Source organism: Ochotona princeps, chromosome 21 (assembly GCF_030435755.1).
Source record: "Ochotona princeps isolate mOchPri1 chromosome 21, mOchPri1.hap1, whole genome shotgun sequence".
Taxonomy (NCBI): domain Eukaryota; kingdom Metazoa; phylum Chordata; class Mammalia; order Lagomorpha; family Ochotonidae; genus Ochotona; species Ochotona princeps.
The window spans coordinates 31666614-31686235 of record NC_080852.1 but is presented as its reverse complement, the minus strand read 5'-3'; the positions used below and the strand labels follow the sequence as shown (position 1 = coordinate 31686235).

The 19622-nt window shown below is 48.7% G+C and overlaps 1 protein-coding gene across 5 annotated transcripts in view; it reads left to right on the top strand.

Moving 5' to 3' along the window:
- MYRIP (myosin VIIA and Rab interacting protein) overlaps window positions 1–18739 on the top strand; it is a 153915-nt gene extending 135176 nt beyond the window's left edge. For 4 of the 5 annotated variants that reach the window (XM_058678840.1, XM_058678839.1, XM_058678841.1 and 1 more), the window contains 6 exons: window positions 2162–2356; window positions 11868–12029; window positions 15256–15360; window positions 15474–15534; window positions 16746–16864; window positions 18468–18739. In XM_058678840.1, the coding sequence (XP_058534823.1) occupies window positions 2162–2356; window positions 11868–12029; window positions 15256–15360; window positions 15474–15534; window positions 16746–16864; window positions 18468–18500 (675 nt within the window). In that variant the 3' untranslated portion in view covers window positions 18501–18739. The remainder of the gene's footprint in view (window positions 1–2161; window positions 2357–11867; window positions 12030–15255; window positions 15361–15473; window positions 15535–16745; window positions 16865–18467) is intronic. The other variant, XM_058678842.1, reaches the window with a different exon arrangement.
- The last annotated feature ends 883 nt before the right edge of the window (window positions 18740–19622 follow it).

Here is a 19622-nt window from a genome sequence, read left to right as displayed (position 1 = left end):
CTGTCAACTATTTAGGAGGACATATGGAGTTTCTTTTCTTAACTTTAAAGGAGGAAAAAAAATACATGAAATCGGGGCATTTGGACCAACTTCCTTGCTTGCTTGCTCTGGTAGCTTTATGGAAGCATTTCACAAAGCCCAGACGAGCGTCTGCAACACGAGACAGAAAAGCAGCCAGCAGACTGTGAAGCCTGCATCCCACTGGGAACAGATTTCCTTACGAAGCACATTCTTTTGCAGCCTCGTTGTCATGGGAAACTCAGTCCTGGGTGGGCCTGACAGGTATGGACTAGGACCTCACACTGGCGTGTGGCCTTGCCAGCTGGCTGAGTTTATGTATCACATCAGTGAGATGTCTGAGCTCCCTTCTCTTGCCAATCTGTTGTCCACCTGTCACGATTCCCTGAACTTCTGGTTCCTCATTGCCATTCTGTGGTCCTCTGAGTTCAGGCAGCTGTTCCTGTAAGCAGGTAGTGGGTGCGGTGTGACAAGCGGAGAAGAGACATGGATTTGGAGAGCGAAGTCTCTGAGCCCAAAACCCCAGTCCTGTCTCCTCTTCATTGACCCAGGGCATCCCCATCTCTGATGATGGAATTGGTGAGCATGACAGGTTGTTGCGAGGTTGGAATGAAATGAAATCGGGTGACACTTGGAGCAGGATTACCCACATTCATGGCAAGCTGACTTCCTTCCATTCTCTATTATTCCCTCCTAAATTCATCTCTCTTGGTGTCACGGGATTCAGCCATTACTTCACCACTTAACCTCTTGGATTCCCTCTCCAGTGAAGTGGAAGGCTGTTGAAAACTTCCTCTGGCGAGACAAAACCTGAGTGCATTCCAACGAGGGGAACAAGTAAAATTAAGCCGTGATTTGAGTTGGAGCAGTACCTTAGGAAGGTGAATCCTACCAAAGGCATTACAATTCCAGATTTCCCTGAAGCATTTTACTTGTGAAGCAGAGCAGGCCTGTGTGCCATTTTTGACTCCCATTTACAACCCCTGCAATGGGATAAACAAAGTATTCATGTTAGAAACCCCGAATGCCGAAGCAGCATTGCTGTGCATCTGATGGCCTGATGCCGTAGGTGCTCATGAACTCAGATGTGACCGTTCCTTGCCGCTGAACTGCCTCTGCTCTGTGACAGTCTTGGCTTAGCGCTGGATTGGTGGCAACTTTGAGCCACAAACACAAAATCTGTGAGAAAACTGTGTCAGTTAGAAATAGGTTCAGCCACAGATAACAGAAAACCTGGCCAACAGTGGCTTCAACAGATGGTTTTTCTCCTCTAACAAGATGTCCAGAGGCAAGCAGGGGGCCTCCCAGAGTTCAACTAATAATCCATCGCTCGCTGGGCCCTCGATGTTTCTATCTTGCTGTTCTCTCTTACTTGGCTGTTTAATACCCATCTTCACTTTTTGGTTCGTACACCGGACTTCTACATTCAAGGAGGAAACAAGAGTGGCAGGGCGTGGGGTAGCGGACATCAGATACATATGTTCTGATTAAGAAACCAGAAGCTTTCCTTTCAGGCTCTCTGGTTTGACCCATGTGGCACGGCCACCCACAGCTGCAAGGGAAACCGTAAAATAGTATGTGGAGTGAACCTCTTTAGTGGAGGGAAGCAAGGGAGAGGGAAAGAAAAAGTCTTGAGATTAGTAAGACGTTGCAGAGGAGTGCCTGTCCAGCACGCTCACTGTCCAGGTAACTGTGCACCAGGGATAGGACATAACTTGGCCAGGCCCCGCAACCAGACAAAACTGAAGGCAGAGCCGAGGTCAGGTGCTCTTAATTCCCAGTCAAGAAAGTTTGCTCTCCTTTTGGCCACATGTGGGTGTGGGTTGACACAGGCTGTGACTGAAGTTACATTGAGAAAGTAAACTATCATTTGGCAAATAGATATAAACCTAGTGTGGCCACGTGAGCTCTTCCTTCCCTCTAGATTTGAAAAAATTCACCTTGAGTCACAGAAACTAGTTAGTCAAATCCTGCCTCCTCCAACTTCCATATGCTGTGCACTTTATCTGCTCATTCCCTTGGCACACTGGTGTGTGTGTGTGTGTGTGTGTACGGAATCCATCTCATGATGACGTAGAATGCCCGTGTCATTGTTAATGTGTTGTTCTTGTCTTCTGTCCCCTTCTGTTATTGGACCAAACAGAAGTATTCTGCTGTCTCTCTCTGCAACATCTCCACAGAAGTCCTGCGAGTCATCAATGCCACGGAGGAGTTGATAGCAGAGTCTGCAGGGCCCTGGGAGTCCCCGCCAGCCCCTCCCGACGAAGAGAAGGGCACGTTTCCTCTTGGGACAGACCAAGTTAGACTGGATGAGCAGCTGACCTCACTGGAAGAAAACGTAAGAGGGTGTGGGTGTGCCCTGTCAAGGTGACTGTGTGCACAGCCCAAACTGTTGAAGTTGAAGCTCATCACAGTGAGTGCACACACACACACACACTCACTCTCTCTCTCTCTCTCTTTACCATGACCACCCCAGTGAGTATACCTTCAGGTAGGGTTCTAGGGTGGGTTCCATAGAAGCAAATGGGGCCCTGCAGTGAGGATTTGCATACAAATGACTGATTCGGGCACGGCCCCCAGAAGATGGTAAAGAGAGGCAGCCTGTGGAGGCATGGCCAGTCTCACAGGGAGCTAGCTCTGGATTATCAGGTGCGTCTTAGAGTTGACGTGACCCAAGGTGCAAGCCCTTGCCCGGCCAGTGCATGTATCAGTGCAGCGATAGAGTGTCTCCAGGGCCTCCGAGGCGGCCCTCTGTCTGGGTCTGCCCTGTTGGAAATCAACGCATTACTGGAGCTTAGCAGGATGGGGAAGCAGAGAGGGTGTTACAGGAAAACAAACTATTCAGTGATACTAGTTAAAGCCGCAGCATTGCAGCATTGTAACAACGTGGAGTCTGCAGTGGGACAGAGACTCGGTGAATGAGAACATAAACAAGGAGCAGGGTTAGAGTCTCTGGATAGAAAACTACTACGAGGAAACATCAGGGCTCAGGAGGATGCTGGCTGAACTGAGCTGGTAGGATGCTTGCTGAAGACCAGTGACAACCCACGGGGTTCAGCTAACAGGGTGGGGTGAGGAATCTGAGCAGAGGTGGAGAACGGGGATTCTAGGGCTAAGTGACCCAGGTAAAGCTGCAGGTTCTGAGGAAGTGCTGGAAGGTTCCAAAGCTTGGCCAAGGTCAGAGTCTTGGTCAGTGGAATGTAGAAACTCTAAGAGACCCAAGGGACACGGGCAGAGTGCTGCCAGTGCAGCTGCAGGAATGAAGCAGTTGCCCAGAGAACTCAGGTTTGTACAGCCAGCCCTGCCCCATTCCCCTCGCTCAAGACACTGAGCACAGTCACCTGCTTGTGTTTCCAAGGAAACACTCAGGCTTCCATTGCCATCGGCGGCAGGAAGCCCACTACTGCCTTCCTCGCGAGACCTCCATTCTCCACCCTGCAGCTGTGTGAAGGCTCTGGCACTGCCTGTCCCCGCTGCATCACCCTGTGGCCACCGAGACCCAGGCTCTGCCATCCCTCCCCAACCCTTGTCTGACCTTTCTCTCACCTATCCTCCAACAAGGAGACCAGGGATAGTATACCTGGCTGGTCAAAAGAAGAAAACCAGGGGTGGAGAGAATCCAAGTGCCTATGAAACTGTGTCACATAATACAATGTAATTAATGAATTAAAAATAATAAATAATAAAAAAAAGAAAACCTAACTTTGGGGGCACAGTTAAAATTATCTTTCTTCTTTGAAAATATGTAGCACAATGCTTGGCATAAGATAAATACCCAAATAGGTTAGATCTTCTTAGTTGAGCCATGTCATCATCCAACTCCTAACATGGTCCTGTTCAATTACATTGAAGAATGTGTTACTAAACATGGTTCCAACCTTAAGACAACACTTCTAGCTTTCTCTCATCCTGGGATGAGGATGCATTTGCCATTTGCAAGAAGGAAAAAAAAAAAAAGCCCTTGAGAGAAAAAGGAAATAAAATTAGCCCTGGTGGTGATTCTGCTTGTGCTGAAACAGATCTGTTTCCACTGAAGTCCAGGTGTGGTGGCCTGGAAGTCCCTCTGTTCTGTTTTTGTTTTAACCTATTACCCCTTCTCCTGCCCCACGTGGCTGGGCCACCACCTGTGCCAGCTCCCCAGCTGTCTAAAGGAGGCCTTGCCAAGAGCCGGGGTCACAAGGAAGCAGATGGGATGCACCAGGTGTCTGCAGAGGGGGAAAGGTAAGAAAGGAGGGCCAGGGTGGAATGCGACAGACCCCAGCATTTCGGCAAGGTCAGATGGCATCAGCCAGATTCTCTGGTTCCCTGTGAAGATGTGTCCTTGTGTAAAAGCAGCATCAAATTAATATGGGTTTGGGGGCAGTGCTTACTCAAATTCAGCTGCATGTAGTTTATACTGCAAAAAGTAAGGAAGCTGTAATGTTCACCCTTTAAGGAAGGAAGGAAAACCCCTCTGGACTCCGAGGTGAGAGTGTGGGCAGCCAGGAGGCGCGCTGGAGAGACTGCTGTGTGTGGAGCTCAGAGCAGCTCTCCGCACCCCGAGGAGGAGGGAGCAGAACAGGACAGCTATGCTGATGCCCTGGGCTGTTCTGTCCTCCTGACTTGGAAGGGAAGAAAAGATGCAACAGATTCTTCAAAACTTAATTTTCATTGACACATAAAAATTGTGTAATTGTGTATACTATGGGGTACCAGGTAATGTTTCAGTGCATGTATACACACTGTGCGACGCCCGGTGAGGGATACACATCTATTACCTCAAACACCTGTCATTTCATTGTGTCAAAAACATTCAAAACTGTTTCTTCTGCTTTTGTTTTTGGAAAAATACACAGGACCTTTTTTTTTGGGGGGGGAGGTCTGTAGTCTTCTACTATGCAGTAGAACCCCAGGACTTATTTCTCCTTTCTGTAATTATTTGTTAATTAATTTTTCCATCATCCCTTCCTCCCCTCCACTTTCCCCAGTCTTTGGTAACCACGTTTCTACCATTAACTTCCACGAAATGCACTTTTTTCAGACTTCACCTATTGAGATTATGTAGTGTTTTATCTGTCTTCTTTCTGTGTCTGGCTTATTTCATTTAACGTAATGACCTCTAGTTGTTCTATCCATGGTGTCACAAGAGACAGGATAACATCGTGTTTATGGCTAATATTCTGTGGTGTGCAAAATATGGCACATTTGATCCTTTCGTTGGTTAAGGAATGCTGAGCTGGTTTCCGTTTCTGGGCTATTTTGAATAGTAGTGTCATAAACAGGGGAGTGCAGATGTCTCTTCAACAAACTGACTTTGTCGTCTTCAGGTATGGGGTAGTGGGATGACTGGGTAACGTGGCAGCTATTTTCCTCGGGGTTTTGTGTTTGAGGAACCTGCAGACTGTTTGCCATACCAGCTGAGTGTGCTTACATTTCCAGCTGATGGGGTACAAGGGTTTCTTTGTCTGCACTACCTTCCCCGCACCTGTTCTCAACCTTTTGGCTGAGGAGGAGTAAGGTGTTTCAGCGACGGTTTGAGTTGAATGTGCCTGATTAGTGATGCTGAGCATTTTTATCATGTACCTGTTGACGCTGGTGTGCCCTCTTCTGAGATGTGTCTGCTTAGCTCTTGGTGCCCATATTCCAATTGGATTATTTCATCTTTGGCTGTCAAGTACCTTGTGTGTTCTGGATAGTCATCCCTTGTTAGATTATAATTTTCAAATATAAAACATCCACCAATTTCAGTAACACTCTGATGATAAGAATCTTCCAGTACTCCAGACCAGGAAAAAGAGATTTAGATATGAGCCATTCAGGGCATACATAATGAGTTGGCATGGACTTGCCCACAAAGCTAATATAAAATCCAGGCAGTGACTTCATCCTTCCAGATCCCCAAAGTGCTTTGTTTTTGGGGCACTCTCATGGGATGCTGTCCCCCCCAAAAAAACAGGAACTATTATCACAGGTATTTTTTTAAAGTTTTATTTTTATTTGGAAGGTGTATTTACAGAGATTTTAAAAAAAAGAAAGAGATTTTCCTTTTTCCTGGTTCACTTCCCAACTAACGGCAATGGCTGAAGGGGAGCAGTTCAAAATCAGGAGCCTGGAGTTTCTTCCAAGTCTCCCACATGGGTACAGGACCAAGCAGCCATCTCTGCTGGACAGGAAGTGGAGTGGCCGGGACTCAAACCACTGCACATATGACACTGCAGGCAGAGGCTGAATGTACTGTGCCATGGACCTGGCTCCCAGAGGTATTTCTGATTTGTTGTTTTGACTTTTATTAAAAAACAAACTCGTTTGTTTTTTTTTTTTAAGTGAATATTTGTTTCACTTAAATGTGGAAGGTTTTCTTTGGACCCTCATGAACCCGAGATGTTTGTGTGGTCACTTCCTTCCCTTAACCATCCTTTCTGTTCACTCGCCTGTCTCCCACTGCACTAGCACCATCGACCCTTTGTGCTGGATGACTGACGGGGGAGCCCTACTCCCCTACCGTGTTGTAGGAGGCTGAGCAGCACCTGCCTCCACTCAGAGCTGCTGGTAGCGACACCCCCTGGTGATGGCAGGCAGAGACCGAGCCTGACTCAAGGCAAGCACTTGGTGAGTGTTACTCTAACGAGTGATGATGTGGATGAAGCCACACTCCACTGCTGCTGTGTTCTTTAGTGTGGCCAACAGTCCTTTTAGGGCTTGACACAGCCGTAACCTTGGAACACACAGAACTGATGAAATGCATTACCAGGAAAGGGATGGATGTTGCACCAAAGTCAACATCAAGAAAGCTACGTGTGGATTACCCAAGTTTAAAACGGCAGTTCTCAGCTCCTGTGGCTTACTGCAAACACTGTGTTTTGCTTTTCCCAAGGAGCATGTGGGAAAGGCAGCGGCCTTATGTGTTTCCTAAGGTCCTGCCACTGCATGTCTCATTTTTTGCCTTGGCTTCATTAGCACCCTGACACACACACTCCCCAGGTCAAGGTGTCAGAGCATGCAAGAACGCAAGGCTGAAAAGTTAGGGTTTTATACCTGACTGCTTCTCTCTCCTGCCACCTCTGCTCACAAAGGGTTACGTGCCGGCCTCCTCCTCCTCTGGATTTTCAAATTCCACAGCAAAAGCAGCTCCCTCTGTGTTCCTTTGAATTCCCTGGGTTTGGATGACTCTCTTCATGCCTTTAATTTGCCAGATCACAGAGCCCTGGGCTCCTGGCTTCACTCTGCTCTTTCAGGATGGAATTCAGCAGAGCGGCAGGAGAGGGCCAGGTCTTAGACAAGGTGTCTGGGCGCGGCTGCCTTAATTAAATCGTGGCTTTGTCATCCGTGTTGAAAAGGAGAGCTCCTTCGTTCCTTGGCTGCCCGTTGGCCTTCTTTGTGTTGGAGAAGCAGAGACGGCTGGAAATAGTGAGTGGCAGCACGGCTCCCACCTGCTGAAGGCGGGCTTCTTCAGACTGGGGCTCTAGGAGAGGAGAGGAGTCAGTTGAGAAAATTCACCTATAAAAATGCTTCTGAAGGTTTCGCAGCTTCATCAGGTAAAACAAATGGCACATGTATTTATGCAGTGGCCTGTTTCCCTAAATTGCTTTGTTGATTCACTTGACTGGGGACTGCGGGGGTAGGAACGGAGTTTTGAATTCCCTGAGCTTAGTGATTTGGGCACCACTGTTCTGCAGCCTAGTGCTAGCTCTGGGAAATTGGTTGTGCTCTGGCCTCAAAGCAGGAAACAGGAGCCATCTTGCGCTGATCCCAAGCACAGTGGGACTCAGTTCCTCTAGTTGAGCATGTGCATCTCTGGGTATTGTACACTTCTGCTGAGAGGAGTTTTTCTGTACCTGTTAGCCTTGGGCTGGTCAAGGAGAGAGAAGTTAATGCAGGGGACAGTTAACCAAGACGTCAGCCAGGTTAAGGTAGGTTGCAGGGCACAGAGAGAAGCCATGGGAGGTGGGTATTACCAGGCCATGTAACTGAAGAGCCTGGAAGTTTTCTGCCCTTTGTGATCCCGCCTTGATGGCTTGGCTGGGGGCTGTGTGGATTCTAGGCCTGACACCCAGCAGGACACCTGGCAGGTCACGTAGGCAGACCACTCCTCAGGAAGGAGGTACCTGGTGTTTGATAAGATCCACCGCCCTATAGCTCATCGATTTGTACTTTTTAAAAGTTGCTAGTTTCAAACCCACCGATAGAAGCCTGCTAGATCATTACTGTATAATTAATAGCCTGAAATGTATAAAAACTGGGGAGCTTGGGCTCTCAGGGGTTTTTCCTTTCTCTCTCTCTGGCTCACGGGCTTGCTGCGGATCCTGCAGCGGCTGCCCCTCCCCCGCCCGGCCATGCTGGGCTGGGGGAGGTGGCTGGGAGACCTAGGTTAGTTTGAATAAACCACTTTTATACCTTAGCACCGGCTTCAGACTTGATGATTATCTGGGGATTTCAGAAACCGGCACAATATAACCAGAGCCTAGGGAGAACTGGAATCCTGAAGAGGACCCAGACTGAGAGCTTTAATCAGGACCAGAACTGCCACCAGAACCAAGGTGCCCACCCGGGGGAGGGGGAGCCAGGCAAATGAGTCTTCTTACCTTCTACCCTTGCACTCCATCTTAGCTGGGGACTGCTCTTGACCAGCCCAACCCAGCCAGGCAGGGGTCCATAGGAGCAGCAGCAAACTAGCCTGCCCGGTGCACAGTGAGCAGAGCCACCTTGTAGATTGTGGCAGGGCTCTGAGCAGGAGGGATGAGTCAGCTTCCTCTCCTTCCCGCCCCCATCTGAGGTCAGGCCTCACTTTGATCTTGGCTGAATGTCAGAGGCAACCTGTGGTAACCCTATAATCCCCAGTTAGAGAACTAGTCCCTTTAGCTTTGCCTGGTGTGGCCCATGTAGGACTACAGAACTACGCTGCGAAGGAGCCCTACTCTGCCCCATTGATCCTGGCACTCAGTGGGGATGCCGACCTTCCCTACCAAGGTTCCTGGGTGACCCCTTCTGCAGCAGAGAGGATGTGGCACCAGGGAACCTATGGAGGGAGGTGGTAATGGCTCCTTGGGGGTTCTAGAAAACAGGACCTGTTCTTCTCTTGCTTCAGTCCCCAGAAGTGTAGTTCGTGGAAGCCAAGTTCCCAAAGCTGTGCTCGGGTCAGCTACATTTGGGACTTGTGTGCTCTTTCTTGGAAAGCTGCAATGCCTGTTAGCACATTACTACCTCTGAGAGTCCTGCAGCCAGGGAGGCTCCCTACTGCTCTTTATCCTAGGAGGTCTGGACCCCCCGGGGTCTTTCCTTAATAATAAAAGAAAAACTCCCCACCCTTGAGCTTCTCTGAGACAGGCCTGCTGAAGCAGGAGACAATCCATAGGAGACACTAAGCACCAGTATGAAAAGGACTCAGTTCCTCCATAAAGTGGATCTCAACTAAGCAGGGGCAATTTCAGCTGATTGGTTTTTTAAATTGTTTACTTCTGATAAAGCAAGAATAATACAGTCATCATAACTTTTGGTTATTTCAGCCAGCAACAGAGCAAATATAACCCAGTGATCACCATGGTAACTAGTATCTTTATGTTTTAAAAGCATGAAATGTAAAATGTCAAAGTATTCCAACCAAGACTAAGCACTTTTGTGTTGCTATAACAAAGTACCAAAGGGCAGGGGGCATTTGAGAAAGAGAGGAGGTCCAAGCAGCACAGTGCCAGTGTCCTGGCAGGGACTCCCTGGCAGAGAGTGGACAGGGAGGAGGGAGGGGTCAGGCCCCACCACTCTGCAGCTGCCAGACCTGGGCAAGTCACAGATGCTTCCTAGGATAAAAAGACCGTCACCCTTCACTCATTCGTAGTAGTAATCCCGACACCTCAGTGGTTGCCACAAACATTAAACAAACGTCAGGAAAACCTTAGTGGGTCCCAGGCTCAGAAAGGACGTTGGCATCAGCACCATCTTCCTCCTCCTGCGGGCCTCCGGGAGCTGTCACTGTGGCCGGGGGCTCCTGTTCAGCTGGTGACAGAGCCAAGACACTGGACTATCCATCTCCGTGTTGCCAAACACACGCAGACTTTAGGAGAACACGGAGGCAAGATGAACATTTTGACCTTCCTGGGGGCTTGGAGCTCTTTCATATGGCTTTGTTCTGGCAGAAAAAGCAGGGAGCGCCAGCAGATAACTAATGGTAAGATGTAAGTGGCAGCTTCGGTGGCATGGTCCTCGGGCACAGTGAGGCTGGGTTGTGTGTCTTTCTGGTAAAACCAAGATTCTAAGATCAAGGTTGTATCGAGTTCTGGTTCACCACTGCCATACTTAAATAGTTCATTTAATTTTGCTCCAAGTTTTCTGATGTACGAACTAGTTTATACTCAACACGATCTTAGTAAAATAAAATTTACACTTTTTCTTATCTCCTGAAAAGGTAAGCAATAGGTAATGAACTCTGAACTGACCCTCCTCTTTCTCTCTCTGCTTCCCTCCCCCTTACGTTTTTTTCTGCTCCTAAGGGAAATGTTTCAACATCAATATTGTTAAGAGATACATTTTTTTCTAGGAATTTCTCCACTCAAATGTCTTTGAAATTCTTATGGACAAATCACAAAGAACTATTTCTTCTTTTTAAAAACAGGGATTAAGTGGCCACATTAAATTGGGAAGGTCTTTTAGGCACAGGATTTCTCAGATTCAGCGTTTGGTAAAGTAGCAGCAAACCAAAGCCAGCCGAGACACAGCCCTTGCCGGCATACACTGTCACACGATCCCCTGCGTGCCTGGACAGTCGCGGGACGTGACGTCCATTGTGTCTGTCACTGCTGGACGCCCCCTGCCTTTGCCCCCACTTTAGAATGTTCTATCAAATGGCAGTGTGGATGCAGGTAAGTGAGTCAGCCTGAGGAACTGACTGGGTAGGAACCTCTCGGGGTCCTTTGTCTCAACAGCCAGTGTCACTCACTGAGGGCCAGAGATGCCCACACCCTCCGCGCAGAGGCCTCTGGCGTGTCTATCTCAGAACACTTGTTTGTGATAAATTACCTGATGAATTTCCCCTTGTGTATTCAAGTGGATTTAGTGGGAAAGGAAGAAAGCCAGTGCCCACCCTCCGGCTCACTGCCCGGATGCCCACCTGGCTGGGGCCAGGCCAAGCTTCAAGCTGGGAGCTTGCAACTCACCCCACGTCTCATGTCATGGCTGGTTTTATCCGGATGTTGCTCAGGAAGCTCCTGTCCTGTTCACTGGCCAGTGTGCCTTACTCTGAGTTCACCTCATGATTTTACTTTCGGAAGAAACTCCGCAGGAAACTTGTCTTAAAAGTAAGAATCCTTTAATCTGGTTTGGGAAGTTTCAACAGCAAAAAAAAAAAGTCCTAATTGACAGATGAATTTCACATGCTTCTCTCAATGTCATATTCTTGTGTTAGAAATATTATTCTGCAAATTTCCAGTTCATTTTAATTCCCTTAACCTATTTCAGGCAAACAAGGGGGTAATTCATGAGAAATTATAAATTGAACAAATGAAGTTAATATCACCTCTTGGATGCTTTATACATTTTTTTTTTTTTTCGATTACTAAATCCCAAAAGTTTTGTTAGGGTTAAAAAAAAAAAAATCATGGGTTTTTCTGTCTTCTTGATTAGTCTTTACACATCACTGGTCAGTGCCTAGGCAGTGCTATGTGGTTTGTGCTGCTTTATCAAAAGTGGTTTATAAAACTGCTTAACTGCAGGATAGTTGGGCAACAGATGACCATAAGATGCTGCAATTTAAGCGAGAATGTTTAATGTTTATAAGTGGGTTCTCACCTTTCCCCCGAGGTTGAACAGAGTTCTCTTAAATCTCCTTAATTGCTGGGTTTCCTCCAAAGGGTCCCAAACCTCAAACTATGCTCTCTCTGCAGGTGTACCTGGCAGCTGGCACCGTGTACGGGCTGGAGGGCCAGCTGAGCGAGCTGGAAGACGCCGCCCGCTGCATCCACAGTGGCACCGAGGAGACGGAACTGGCAGATCTGGAGGACCAGGTGGCCACGGCTGCAGCCCAGGTGCACCAGGCTGAGCTCCAGGTAAGGATGCGGCCTCCGGAGGACACGTGCAGGGCTGCAGAGGTGGAGGCTCATCTTCCAAAAAGAATTGTTTCCATGTCACTGTATCTATTAGACCCTGTTGTCTCCAATGTGTTTGCCCAGAGTATGGCCCTCCGAGATGCAAGACTCCACTAAATCACTTTTTTCTCCTTAAGCATAGTCCTCTTCCCTCCCAGATTATAGCCTTGACAGTGTATCGGGCTGCCCCAGAAAACCTTATGCTGGCATACCATATCTGACCCACAGGTCAGTCTCTTTGTTGGACAGGTCCCCAGTACACCAACACTACCCTCCTCTATCCCTTTTTATGTAGCTGAACACCTATTAGGCTAAAAGCATGAGTTCTAACAGCAATCCCGGTTAACATAGCAACTCCAGTGCCTCAGACAGTACCTGGCAGACTGGCACCCAGGAGAAAAGGAGTGAATCCAAGTGGAAGCACAGATTTCTCAGACCAGGATTTTGCATGACAAACAGACAGGATTTTCATATGGCTGTTTCAGAATGGATGGTCATGGCTTGTAGGACTTTGTGAGGATGCCTGTTAGAGGTTTTCATGACCTTTGATTTTATGGATCAAAATGAGCCATAGACTGATTAATTCACCAACTGAGGTCTGTGCACACACTCTCAGGAATCGGTGACCATTTTTTCCTGTGAAAGGGCCCATTTTGTTAGTCACGTGTGAGAAATGCCCACCTCCAACAGCAGTTCAGTGCAGATTCCTGGGGCACTGCCCTAGCTGCAGACTCCTACACCTGCACTGTGGGAAGAACCGTCTCTAGATGCGGAAGATGACACTCGCGTAAAGGATCAAAATTCACAGCGGTGTCATGAACTGCTCTCGAGAATGAGATAGCTGCTCTTCCCCCGCCGCGGGTGGGTCAGGTTAGGATGGGGCTCCTCCAACAGACGGCCCAGGGACTAAAGACTTCTTCCCAGCAAGCAGGGATGAACAGGGACTTTCTGAAAATTGATTATTTCCTATAAATGTCACCCTAGATACATAATCAATTTGTTGTCAATGCTATCTAAAGTAGACCAGAATCATTTGTCTTCTGGCATTGTGCAGCAAGAGGATTCCTGAATGATTTGGCAGGATATGATATTACTTATGGGTATTTTGGAAGGCTTAATTAGGTAACTAATTATTCCTGCTTGTGAATTTTTTAGGATTTAGCCAAGTCCCAAATACCATTTTCCATGTATTTAAATGGGCCTATTTGTTATTTTAAAATACTACAATGTTACCCATAATCCTCAGTGTTCAGCAGACCTTACTTTGCTCAGTACTGTTACTCATGACTGGATTTACATTTTTAGCAGCTGCACGAGGTGACTACTTATGATTTCCTTTTGTAATTCTGGGAAAACTGAGGCCATGTACCCAAGGTCAAATAGCTAGAAGGAAGTCTTACCTCACATGCCATCTTATTGGCCGGGGTGCATCATGTGGTTTCCGGAGAAGTGTGTTGATCTTCCCAGCAGGTGTGCACCTCAGAGTCCTTGATGGAGGGTGGTTGACTCTGCCTTCAGATTCGCAGATGACCCCAACTGGGGACCTTCCGTAGTACAGGGACTCTCTTCATACTGCCTGTTGCTGATAGCCACCCCCATCATCTGTTCTTAGCCAAAGTTTTCTCAAAGCTCTCTTAGCAGGAGTTTTGCAGGCTGCCAGCAGGGTCCCTACTGAGGAAGACAGTGCTGCTGAGTCCACTGCATTCTCAAATGAGGTGGCATTCTAAGGACCCCGTCACCTTGGAGTTTGCCTTTGGGATGGAGTATCATTGTCCAGCCCTGGGAGAGATTGCAGCATGACCCATAGGGGTCGGGGGTGTGGAGGGGAGGGTCCTTTAACCCTTAGTGTCAAGAAAAGCCGTTCTTCTGAGTGCCTGCTTGCTGTCCTGTGGATGGATATAGTCTCTCTCTCGGCTCTTGGTGGTGGCTTCCGGGATAGAGCAGGCCATCTCCTTCCAGCCAGTGTTTCAGTCACTGGGCACACAGTCTTAGGAATGAAGGCAAAATCCTCCCTTCATAGTTGTCTTTTGTTGTTCTTTACCCTGTGGACCAAAATTTCGACAATTAATTCCTCCTTGTCCTAGAACATGACAGTCCCTCAGGAGGTCAGCAGCTGGCCCTCCATCAATTTCACAGGAGAATGTGGGCATCTAGTCCACAGGAGCACAAATGCCTGATGAGAAGAACCTAGACTGCATGTTTTCTCACAAGCTTGTGCAATTTACTGGCCTAGAAACCAAAGGAATTCAACTCCCAGTGTGGCATTGGGGAGTCAGCACGGCGGCTGGGGAGGGGCAGGCTGGCTCGGGGGCTGCTGCTGGGAGGCTTTGCTGGCCTCTCAGCCCTTCTCTGTACACCTCCCTCTAGCGCCCGTCCATCCTCAGTGAAGGAGAGGGCAGCATCAACTGGTGGACGCGTGGGGCAGGGGCAGGGGGCAGGCGACAGTCCAGGATGGGGCAGGCGACAGTCCAGGATGGGGCAGGCGACAGTCCAGGATGGGGCAGGCGACAGTCCAGGATGAGGCAGGCGACAGTCCAGGATGGGGCATGCACACATGAGCTTTGGGCTGTGCCCCCTCAGCAGGCAGACCATGATCCACACCTCGCCCCTCCACCCTGCCAGCATCCCCTCTAGTCTGGCAGAGCATGGACACAGGCCCATCCCAAACCAACTGTGAGATGGTGAGTCTTCCCAGGCTGTAAACAAGGAAAACGGTGCGCAGGAAGGGAGGGGTTTCTCAAGGGCATTCGACCTCTTCGTTTGGGAGAGCCACTGGAACTGGGGCCACAGTTTCAGATGGAGCCAGATGGAGGACGCAGGCCCTATAAACAGTACTTGCCCTTCAAAACTCAGTGCAGCATTGCCTCCCTTAGAGCCTTCCCAGACCTCTCCCTCTGACCCTCTGGCAAAGGCAGGTGGCCCTGGCTGCCATAAAGCTGTGGTGCCATTATCCCCAGGGCACACCCTGAAAGGGTTGTTGACATGCTGGTCCAGAGCAACCAAGCTATAAATTTAAACTTCTAAAGAAAGGTCTGTGTTATATCTTCTCCCTACTGCATAGTAGACAGACATTGAATAAATGAATGAGCAGACATCAAGAAGATTTGTTCTCTGTGCTTTCGCGAAACTTTGACAAAGACTCGCCTCCTGCTTTCCTCCCTGCTGACCCCAATCTTGTTGCATCCAGATCTCCGACATCGAGAGCCGGATTTCGGCGCTGACCGTCGCGGGTTTGAACATCGCCCCCTGTGTGCACCTCACGCGACGACGGGAACAGAGGCAAAGGAGCCAGGTGTGTCTGTCCCTGCAGCCTTCTGTTGGAACACTGCAGGACCTGGAAAATTTGGAAGATATCAATCCACTTTTGCAAAGCCAAAGAGATTTTTATTTGTGCTCTGCCTGTAGGTTCACACCATAGACACATCAAGGCAGCAGAGGAGGAAGCTGCCTGCCCCGCCAGTGAAAGGTATGCTTTCATTAAAATCACTGGGCTGCTAGAGAGCTAACTCCAAGGGTTTCTTTTGAGGAACAGGGAAATTTAAGTAGGAAGACCAGATTAACAGGGAGCTCTCATGTGCAACTGCCCTTGTCTGTCTGGACTTAGGTCCCCACGGAGCAAGGGACTTCCTTCCTGGGGAAGGGGTTGCAGCTAGTGCATTCTGGAGGTGACTTAGGAAGGAAGGAGAGAAGTAACTCAGAAAAGGTAATGAAGCCAAGACAGTAGTCTAATGAAGCTCAGTTGTCCTGGGGCCCCGAAAGACAGTGTTGATTACACTTGTGACCTTCCTAGTCGGAGTGTAAGCAGATGGAGTGTTTGTCCCTCAAGTCCTGTCTCTCCCAGATTCAGCATACTTCTCGAGCAGTAACTTCCAGGCCCGTGCCGTGCATGAGGCAAGAGTGTGGCAGTGCTGTGGAATGGTGACCACCAGGGAATAGTGGACAGGACGCCGGGAGGCATTTGCCACAGCACCCACCGCAGTAAGATTCCAGCACAGTTCGCCAAGGCCCCTAAGCCGGTGGACCTTTACAACAACTTGCCCCTATGCAAGGGTCCCATAACGGATGATGGCTCAGTAGAAATCCAGGAGATGTTAGAGCTTTGGTTCCACTGCTTATTCGACAAATATTGAGTGCCTGGTTTATAAACTACAAAACCACTGGGCAGTTAAAAAACATCACCAGTCCCCATCCTTTGTTTCACAAATTTCTTGACTTCAGGAAGGTAACATGGTACTTCTAGCCTGTATTTTTTAATGCCCTCCAGGACGGTTGGGAAGCACTAAATAAACACAAATATCCTTGCAACAAAAGTTGAGTGTGGTCCCACTCAGTGAGCTAGAAGAGGATATTAAATAGCTGCACATCAATTTTATCCCCAATGTTATACAACTTGGCAGGTTCTAGAGCACTCTGTATTTCAGGACCGCACCCAGGAACTTAGTGTGTACTGGACTCTCTCCAAGCCGCCCTTCCCCAGAGAGCCACCCATGATGCCTTGACTTATTTAGTCCATCCTAAACACAGAGACAGAACCAAAAGAATCCACAGTCAAACCCACGCCCATGATGAGATGACAAGCCGAGAACAAGACTCTGGGTATGCTGGCCACCTGGCCTTTCTTCCTTAACAGTCAACCCAGTTTCTGGATAACACTTACTCCCATTTGTTTTCTTACAGCCGAAAACACTGAGGCATCTTCCGTGACTGCCATGAAAACATTCAACCGCAATTTCATTCTCCAAGGCTCCTCCACAAGCAGAAGCAAGGAGATGAGAAGCAGCTGCACAGATTTGGTGGTGAGTATTCTGTCCCACTGCCACCGCTTCTGAAACTGCTCATGCTCCCTCCCTGAGGCCGCCTGTCCCCTCCACCGCTCCCCCAGCACAGCCCCAAGAAGCATCCTTCCCCCATGGTCTCACTGCTGCGTATGGGGCTGGAGCAGGGGAATGCCAGTGTTCCCCTTACTGCACAGCTCCTCATACAAATCCAAAAATATGTCCACTGGAGATGCATGAATTATTGGGCTTTCCACTACTCTTCCTTCAATTTCTTATTAGCCATGAATACTGTTCCTGAAAAACAAAAAGCCAGCAGTAAACAAGAGCAGTAAACAAGCTCTAGAGGTGAAGGCGAGAGGAGTACTGATCGTTTGCTTAAAACCCAAGGCAGAAGCTCAGCAAACCTCTGGGAGCCTGGCCATGCAGCGCAGACCCTGCTGGGATGGGCAGACTGAAGCAATGGCAGAATTTCTCTGTTGCCTTTCAGTCACCCGTCTGCCCCCTCTCCACTTCTTCATCCTTGACTGAGCACACAGATTTGGGGGTGACGGCAAAATGGAGGGCAATCTTAGATTACAAAGTACTCACTTAGGTAGTGTCAGACAACAGCACTGCCCCCACCTGCCCTTCTGGTCAGCCTTTAGCCCCAGTCACACAACCCATCTTGTTGCCTGCTTTTAAAAAGCTGAAGAGGTATTAGCACATTATGAGGACAGACCACCAGGGTCAGGAAGGGAACCTGCAGTATACATGAGAAGGTTAAAAGTAAATTGCCTTGGGCTTGGCGGCGTGGCCTAGTGGCTAATGTCCTCGCCTTGATCCCATGTGGCCGCTGGTTCTGGTCCCGGCAGCTCCACTTCCTCTCTGTCTCTCCTCCTCTCAGTATATCTGACTTTGTAATAAAAATAAAACAAATCTAAAAAAAAAAAAAAAAAAAAAAAGGTAAATTGCCTTGCTGGATGCCTGGAGCTGGTAGAGGGTTGGAGGTGGGAACAGAAAAAGGCTACCAGATGAGCAAGGCGTGTCCACTCTGAGTAAACAAGGACAGTGGTTGCACGACCGATGAGTGTACTAAATGCCACTGAATTGTTCATTTAAAACGGCTGCTTTGATGCCATGTGGATTTGGACTGTAATTTTTTTTTTTACTAAGTTGGCATAAAGTAACTTTTTTAAAGCAGAAATCTTACCATTCAAGACAAGAAGCGTTCAGAGATGAGGAGGAGGAAGGGTGCTTTAATTCTAGGGCCGCAGGGAAGGCCTGGGCCTCCCTGGTTTGTGCCAGGGAGCGACAATTGACTGTACGATGGTTGGTGGTGCTCAGAATCCCTTAGCAGCTCAAGGGCACCAGAAATAAATCCTACTAGAGAACCGAATCGTGTAGCTGTTAAAATATACATCTTAATTAATGCTTAACTTTATACGCGACAGGTTATTTACTTTCTTTCCAAGCATCAATGAACCCTTTAAATAAAACAAATTGACTTTAAGCCAGCCCTCGGAGAAAAACCTCAAAGAATCCCAAAAGGAAGACAGCATAGAACTTAGAACCGTCACAGGGACCACAGCGCCAGTCGCTTTGGCTGCCTGGTGACATCCCTACCCCGGTCTCTTCCTGCCAGGAGCCCACCCTGGAGTCCGCTGTGATGTATTAAGGCCATGGAGAACTCCACTGCCAGTGACCCACTGCCTCCGGCCGAACACGACAGTGCCTTGACCCAACAGCCATCCAATACTGTATGGGCTTCCACCTCGGGGAGGGCCTGGGGGAGGGCAAAGGGCTGCCCTGATCCCTCACCCCCAGAGCAGTCCCTGCCCCCAGCACTGCAGTCACGCCCACTCTCTGCCTTCGGCTCCCAGGGGAATCCAGGACTGAACAGTAAAGATTCTGGCTTCCAGCGGCAGAGTTCTGCGTTCCAAGGCTGAATCCTGTCTCCTATGCCCTACCCGCACCCCACCTGCTTGGCTGCTGTGTGAGCCTTTGTTCTGGTCCCTCCGATTCAACTAGAGATTCAACTAGAATTCCACGTCAACCATTTGAGTGAAAGAAAACTGGTTGGGGGGGAGAGGGAGCCCACGGGAAAGGGAGGTAGACATTGTAATCACCATCAGTGCTCAGAACTTCTTGCCAGCATCTCTGTCTTGCAAATGCTAAGTGAAAAATGCCTCTGCAGGGAGCAGCAGGACCATCCTCCATGCGTCCCCAGACAGCTCACCCCCCGCAGCTCCTAGCCCGTCGTTCCTGCCACGTGGCAGTCAGGGGCCCAAAACGGAAAGCCCAGCTCCTCTCTCTGAAGGATACGTGCCCTGTGTCTCACTGTGAACGTGGGGACCCTCTGCAGACTCACTGCGCATTTCCTCACTTCAGACGAGATGGGGGGAGGAGGGTGCGTGGAGAAGGCCACCATTAGCGCCACCTGAGGGCACTGTCCCACGTCAACCTGACGTGAGCAAATGCATAATTACAACATATAAACAACTGATAAAATGGTTCTCCTCCAAGATTCTTTTCCCCAGTAAATACCCTACTAAAAAAAAAAAAATAGCGAAATCACCTTAATGATGGAAATGTGGCTAGGGAACAGCCTTACAAAATTTACGCGTAGGAAGGAGGTCAGGGAAGATTCAACTTCAGAAGGGTTGATGCTAACTATTTTGTGGTCTGTTTAGATCTATCTCAAAGGCTAGTTTTGAGCACGTTGATAAAAGCCAACAGAAGAGAAATTTCACCCAGTTAATTGGACTGGGAGAGCTTTGTTTCCTCCTGGTGTGTTCTA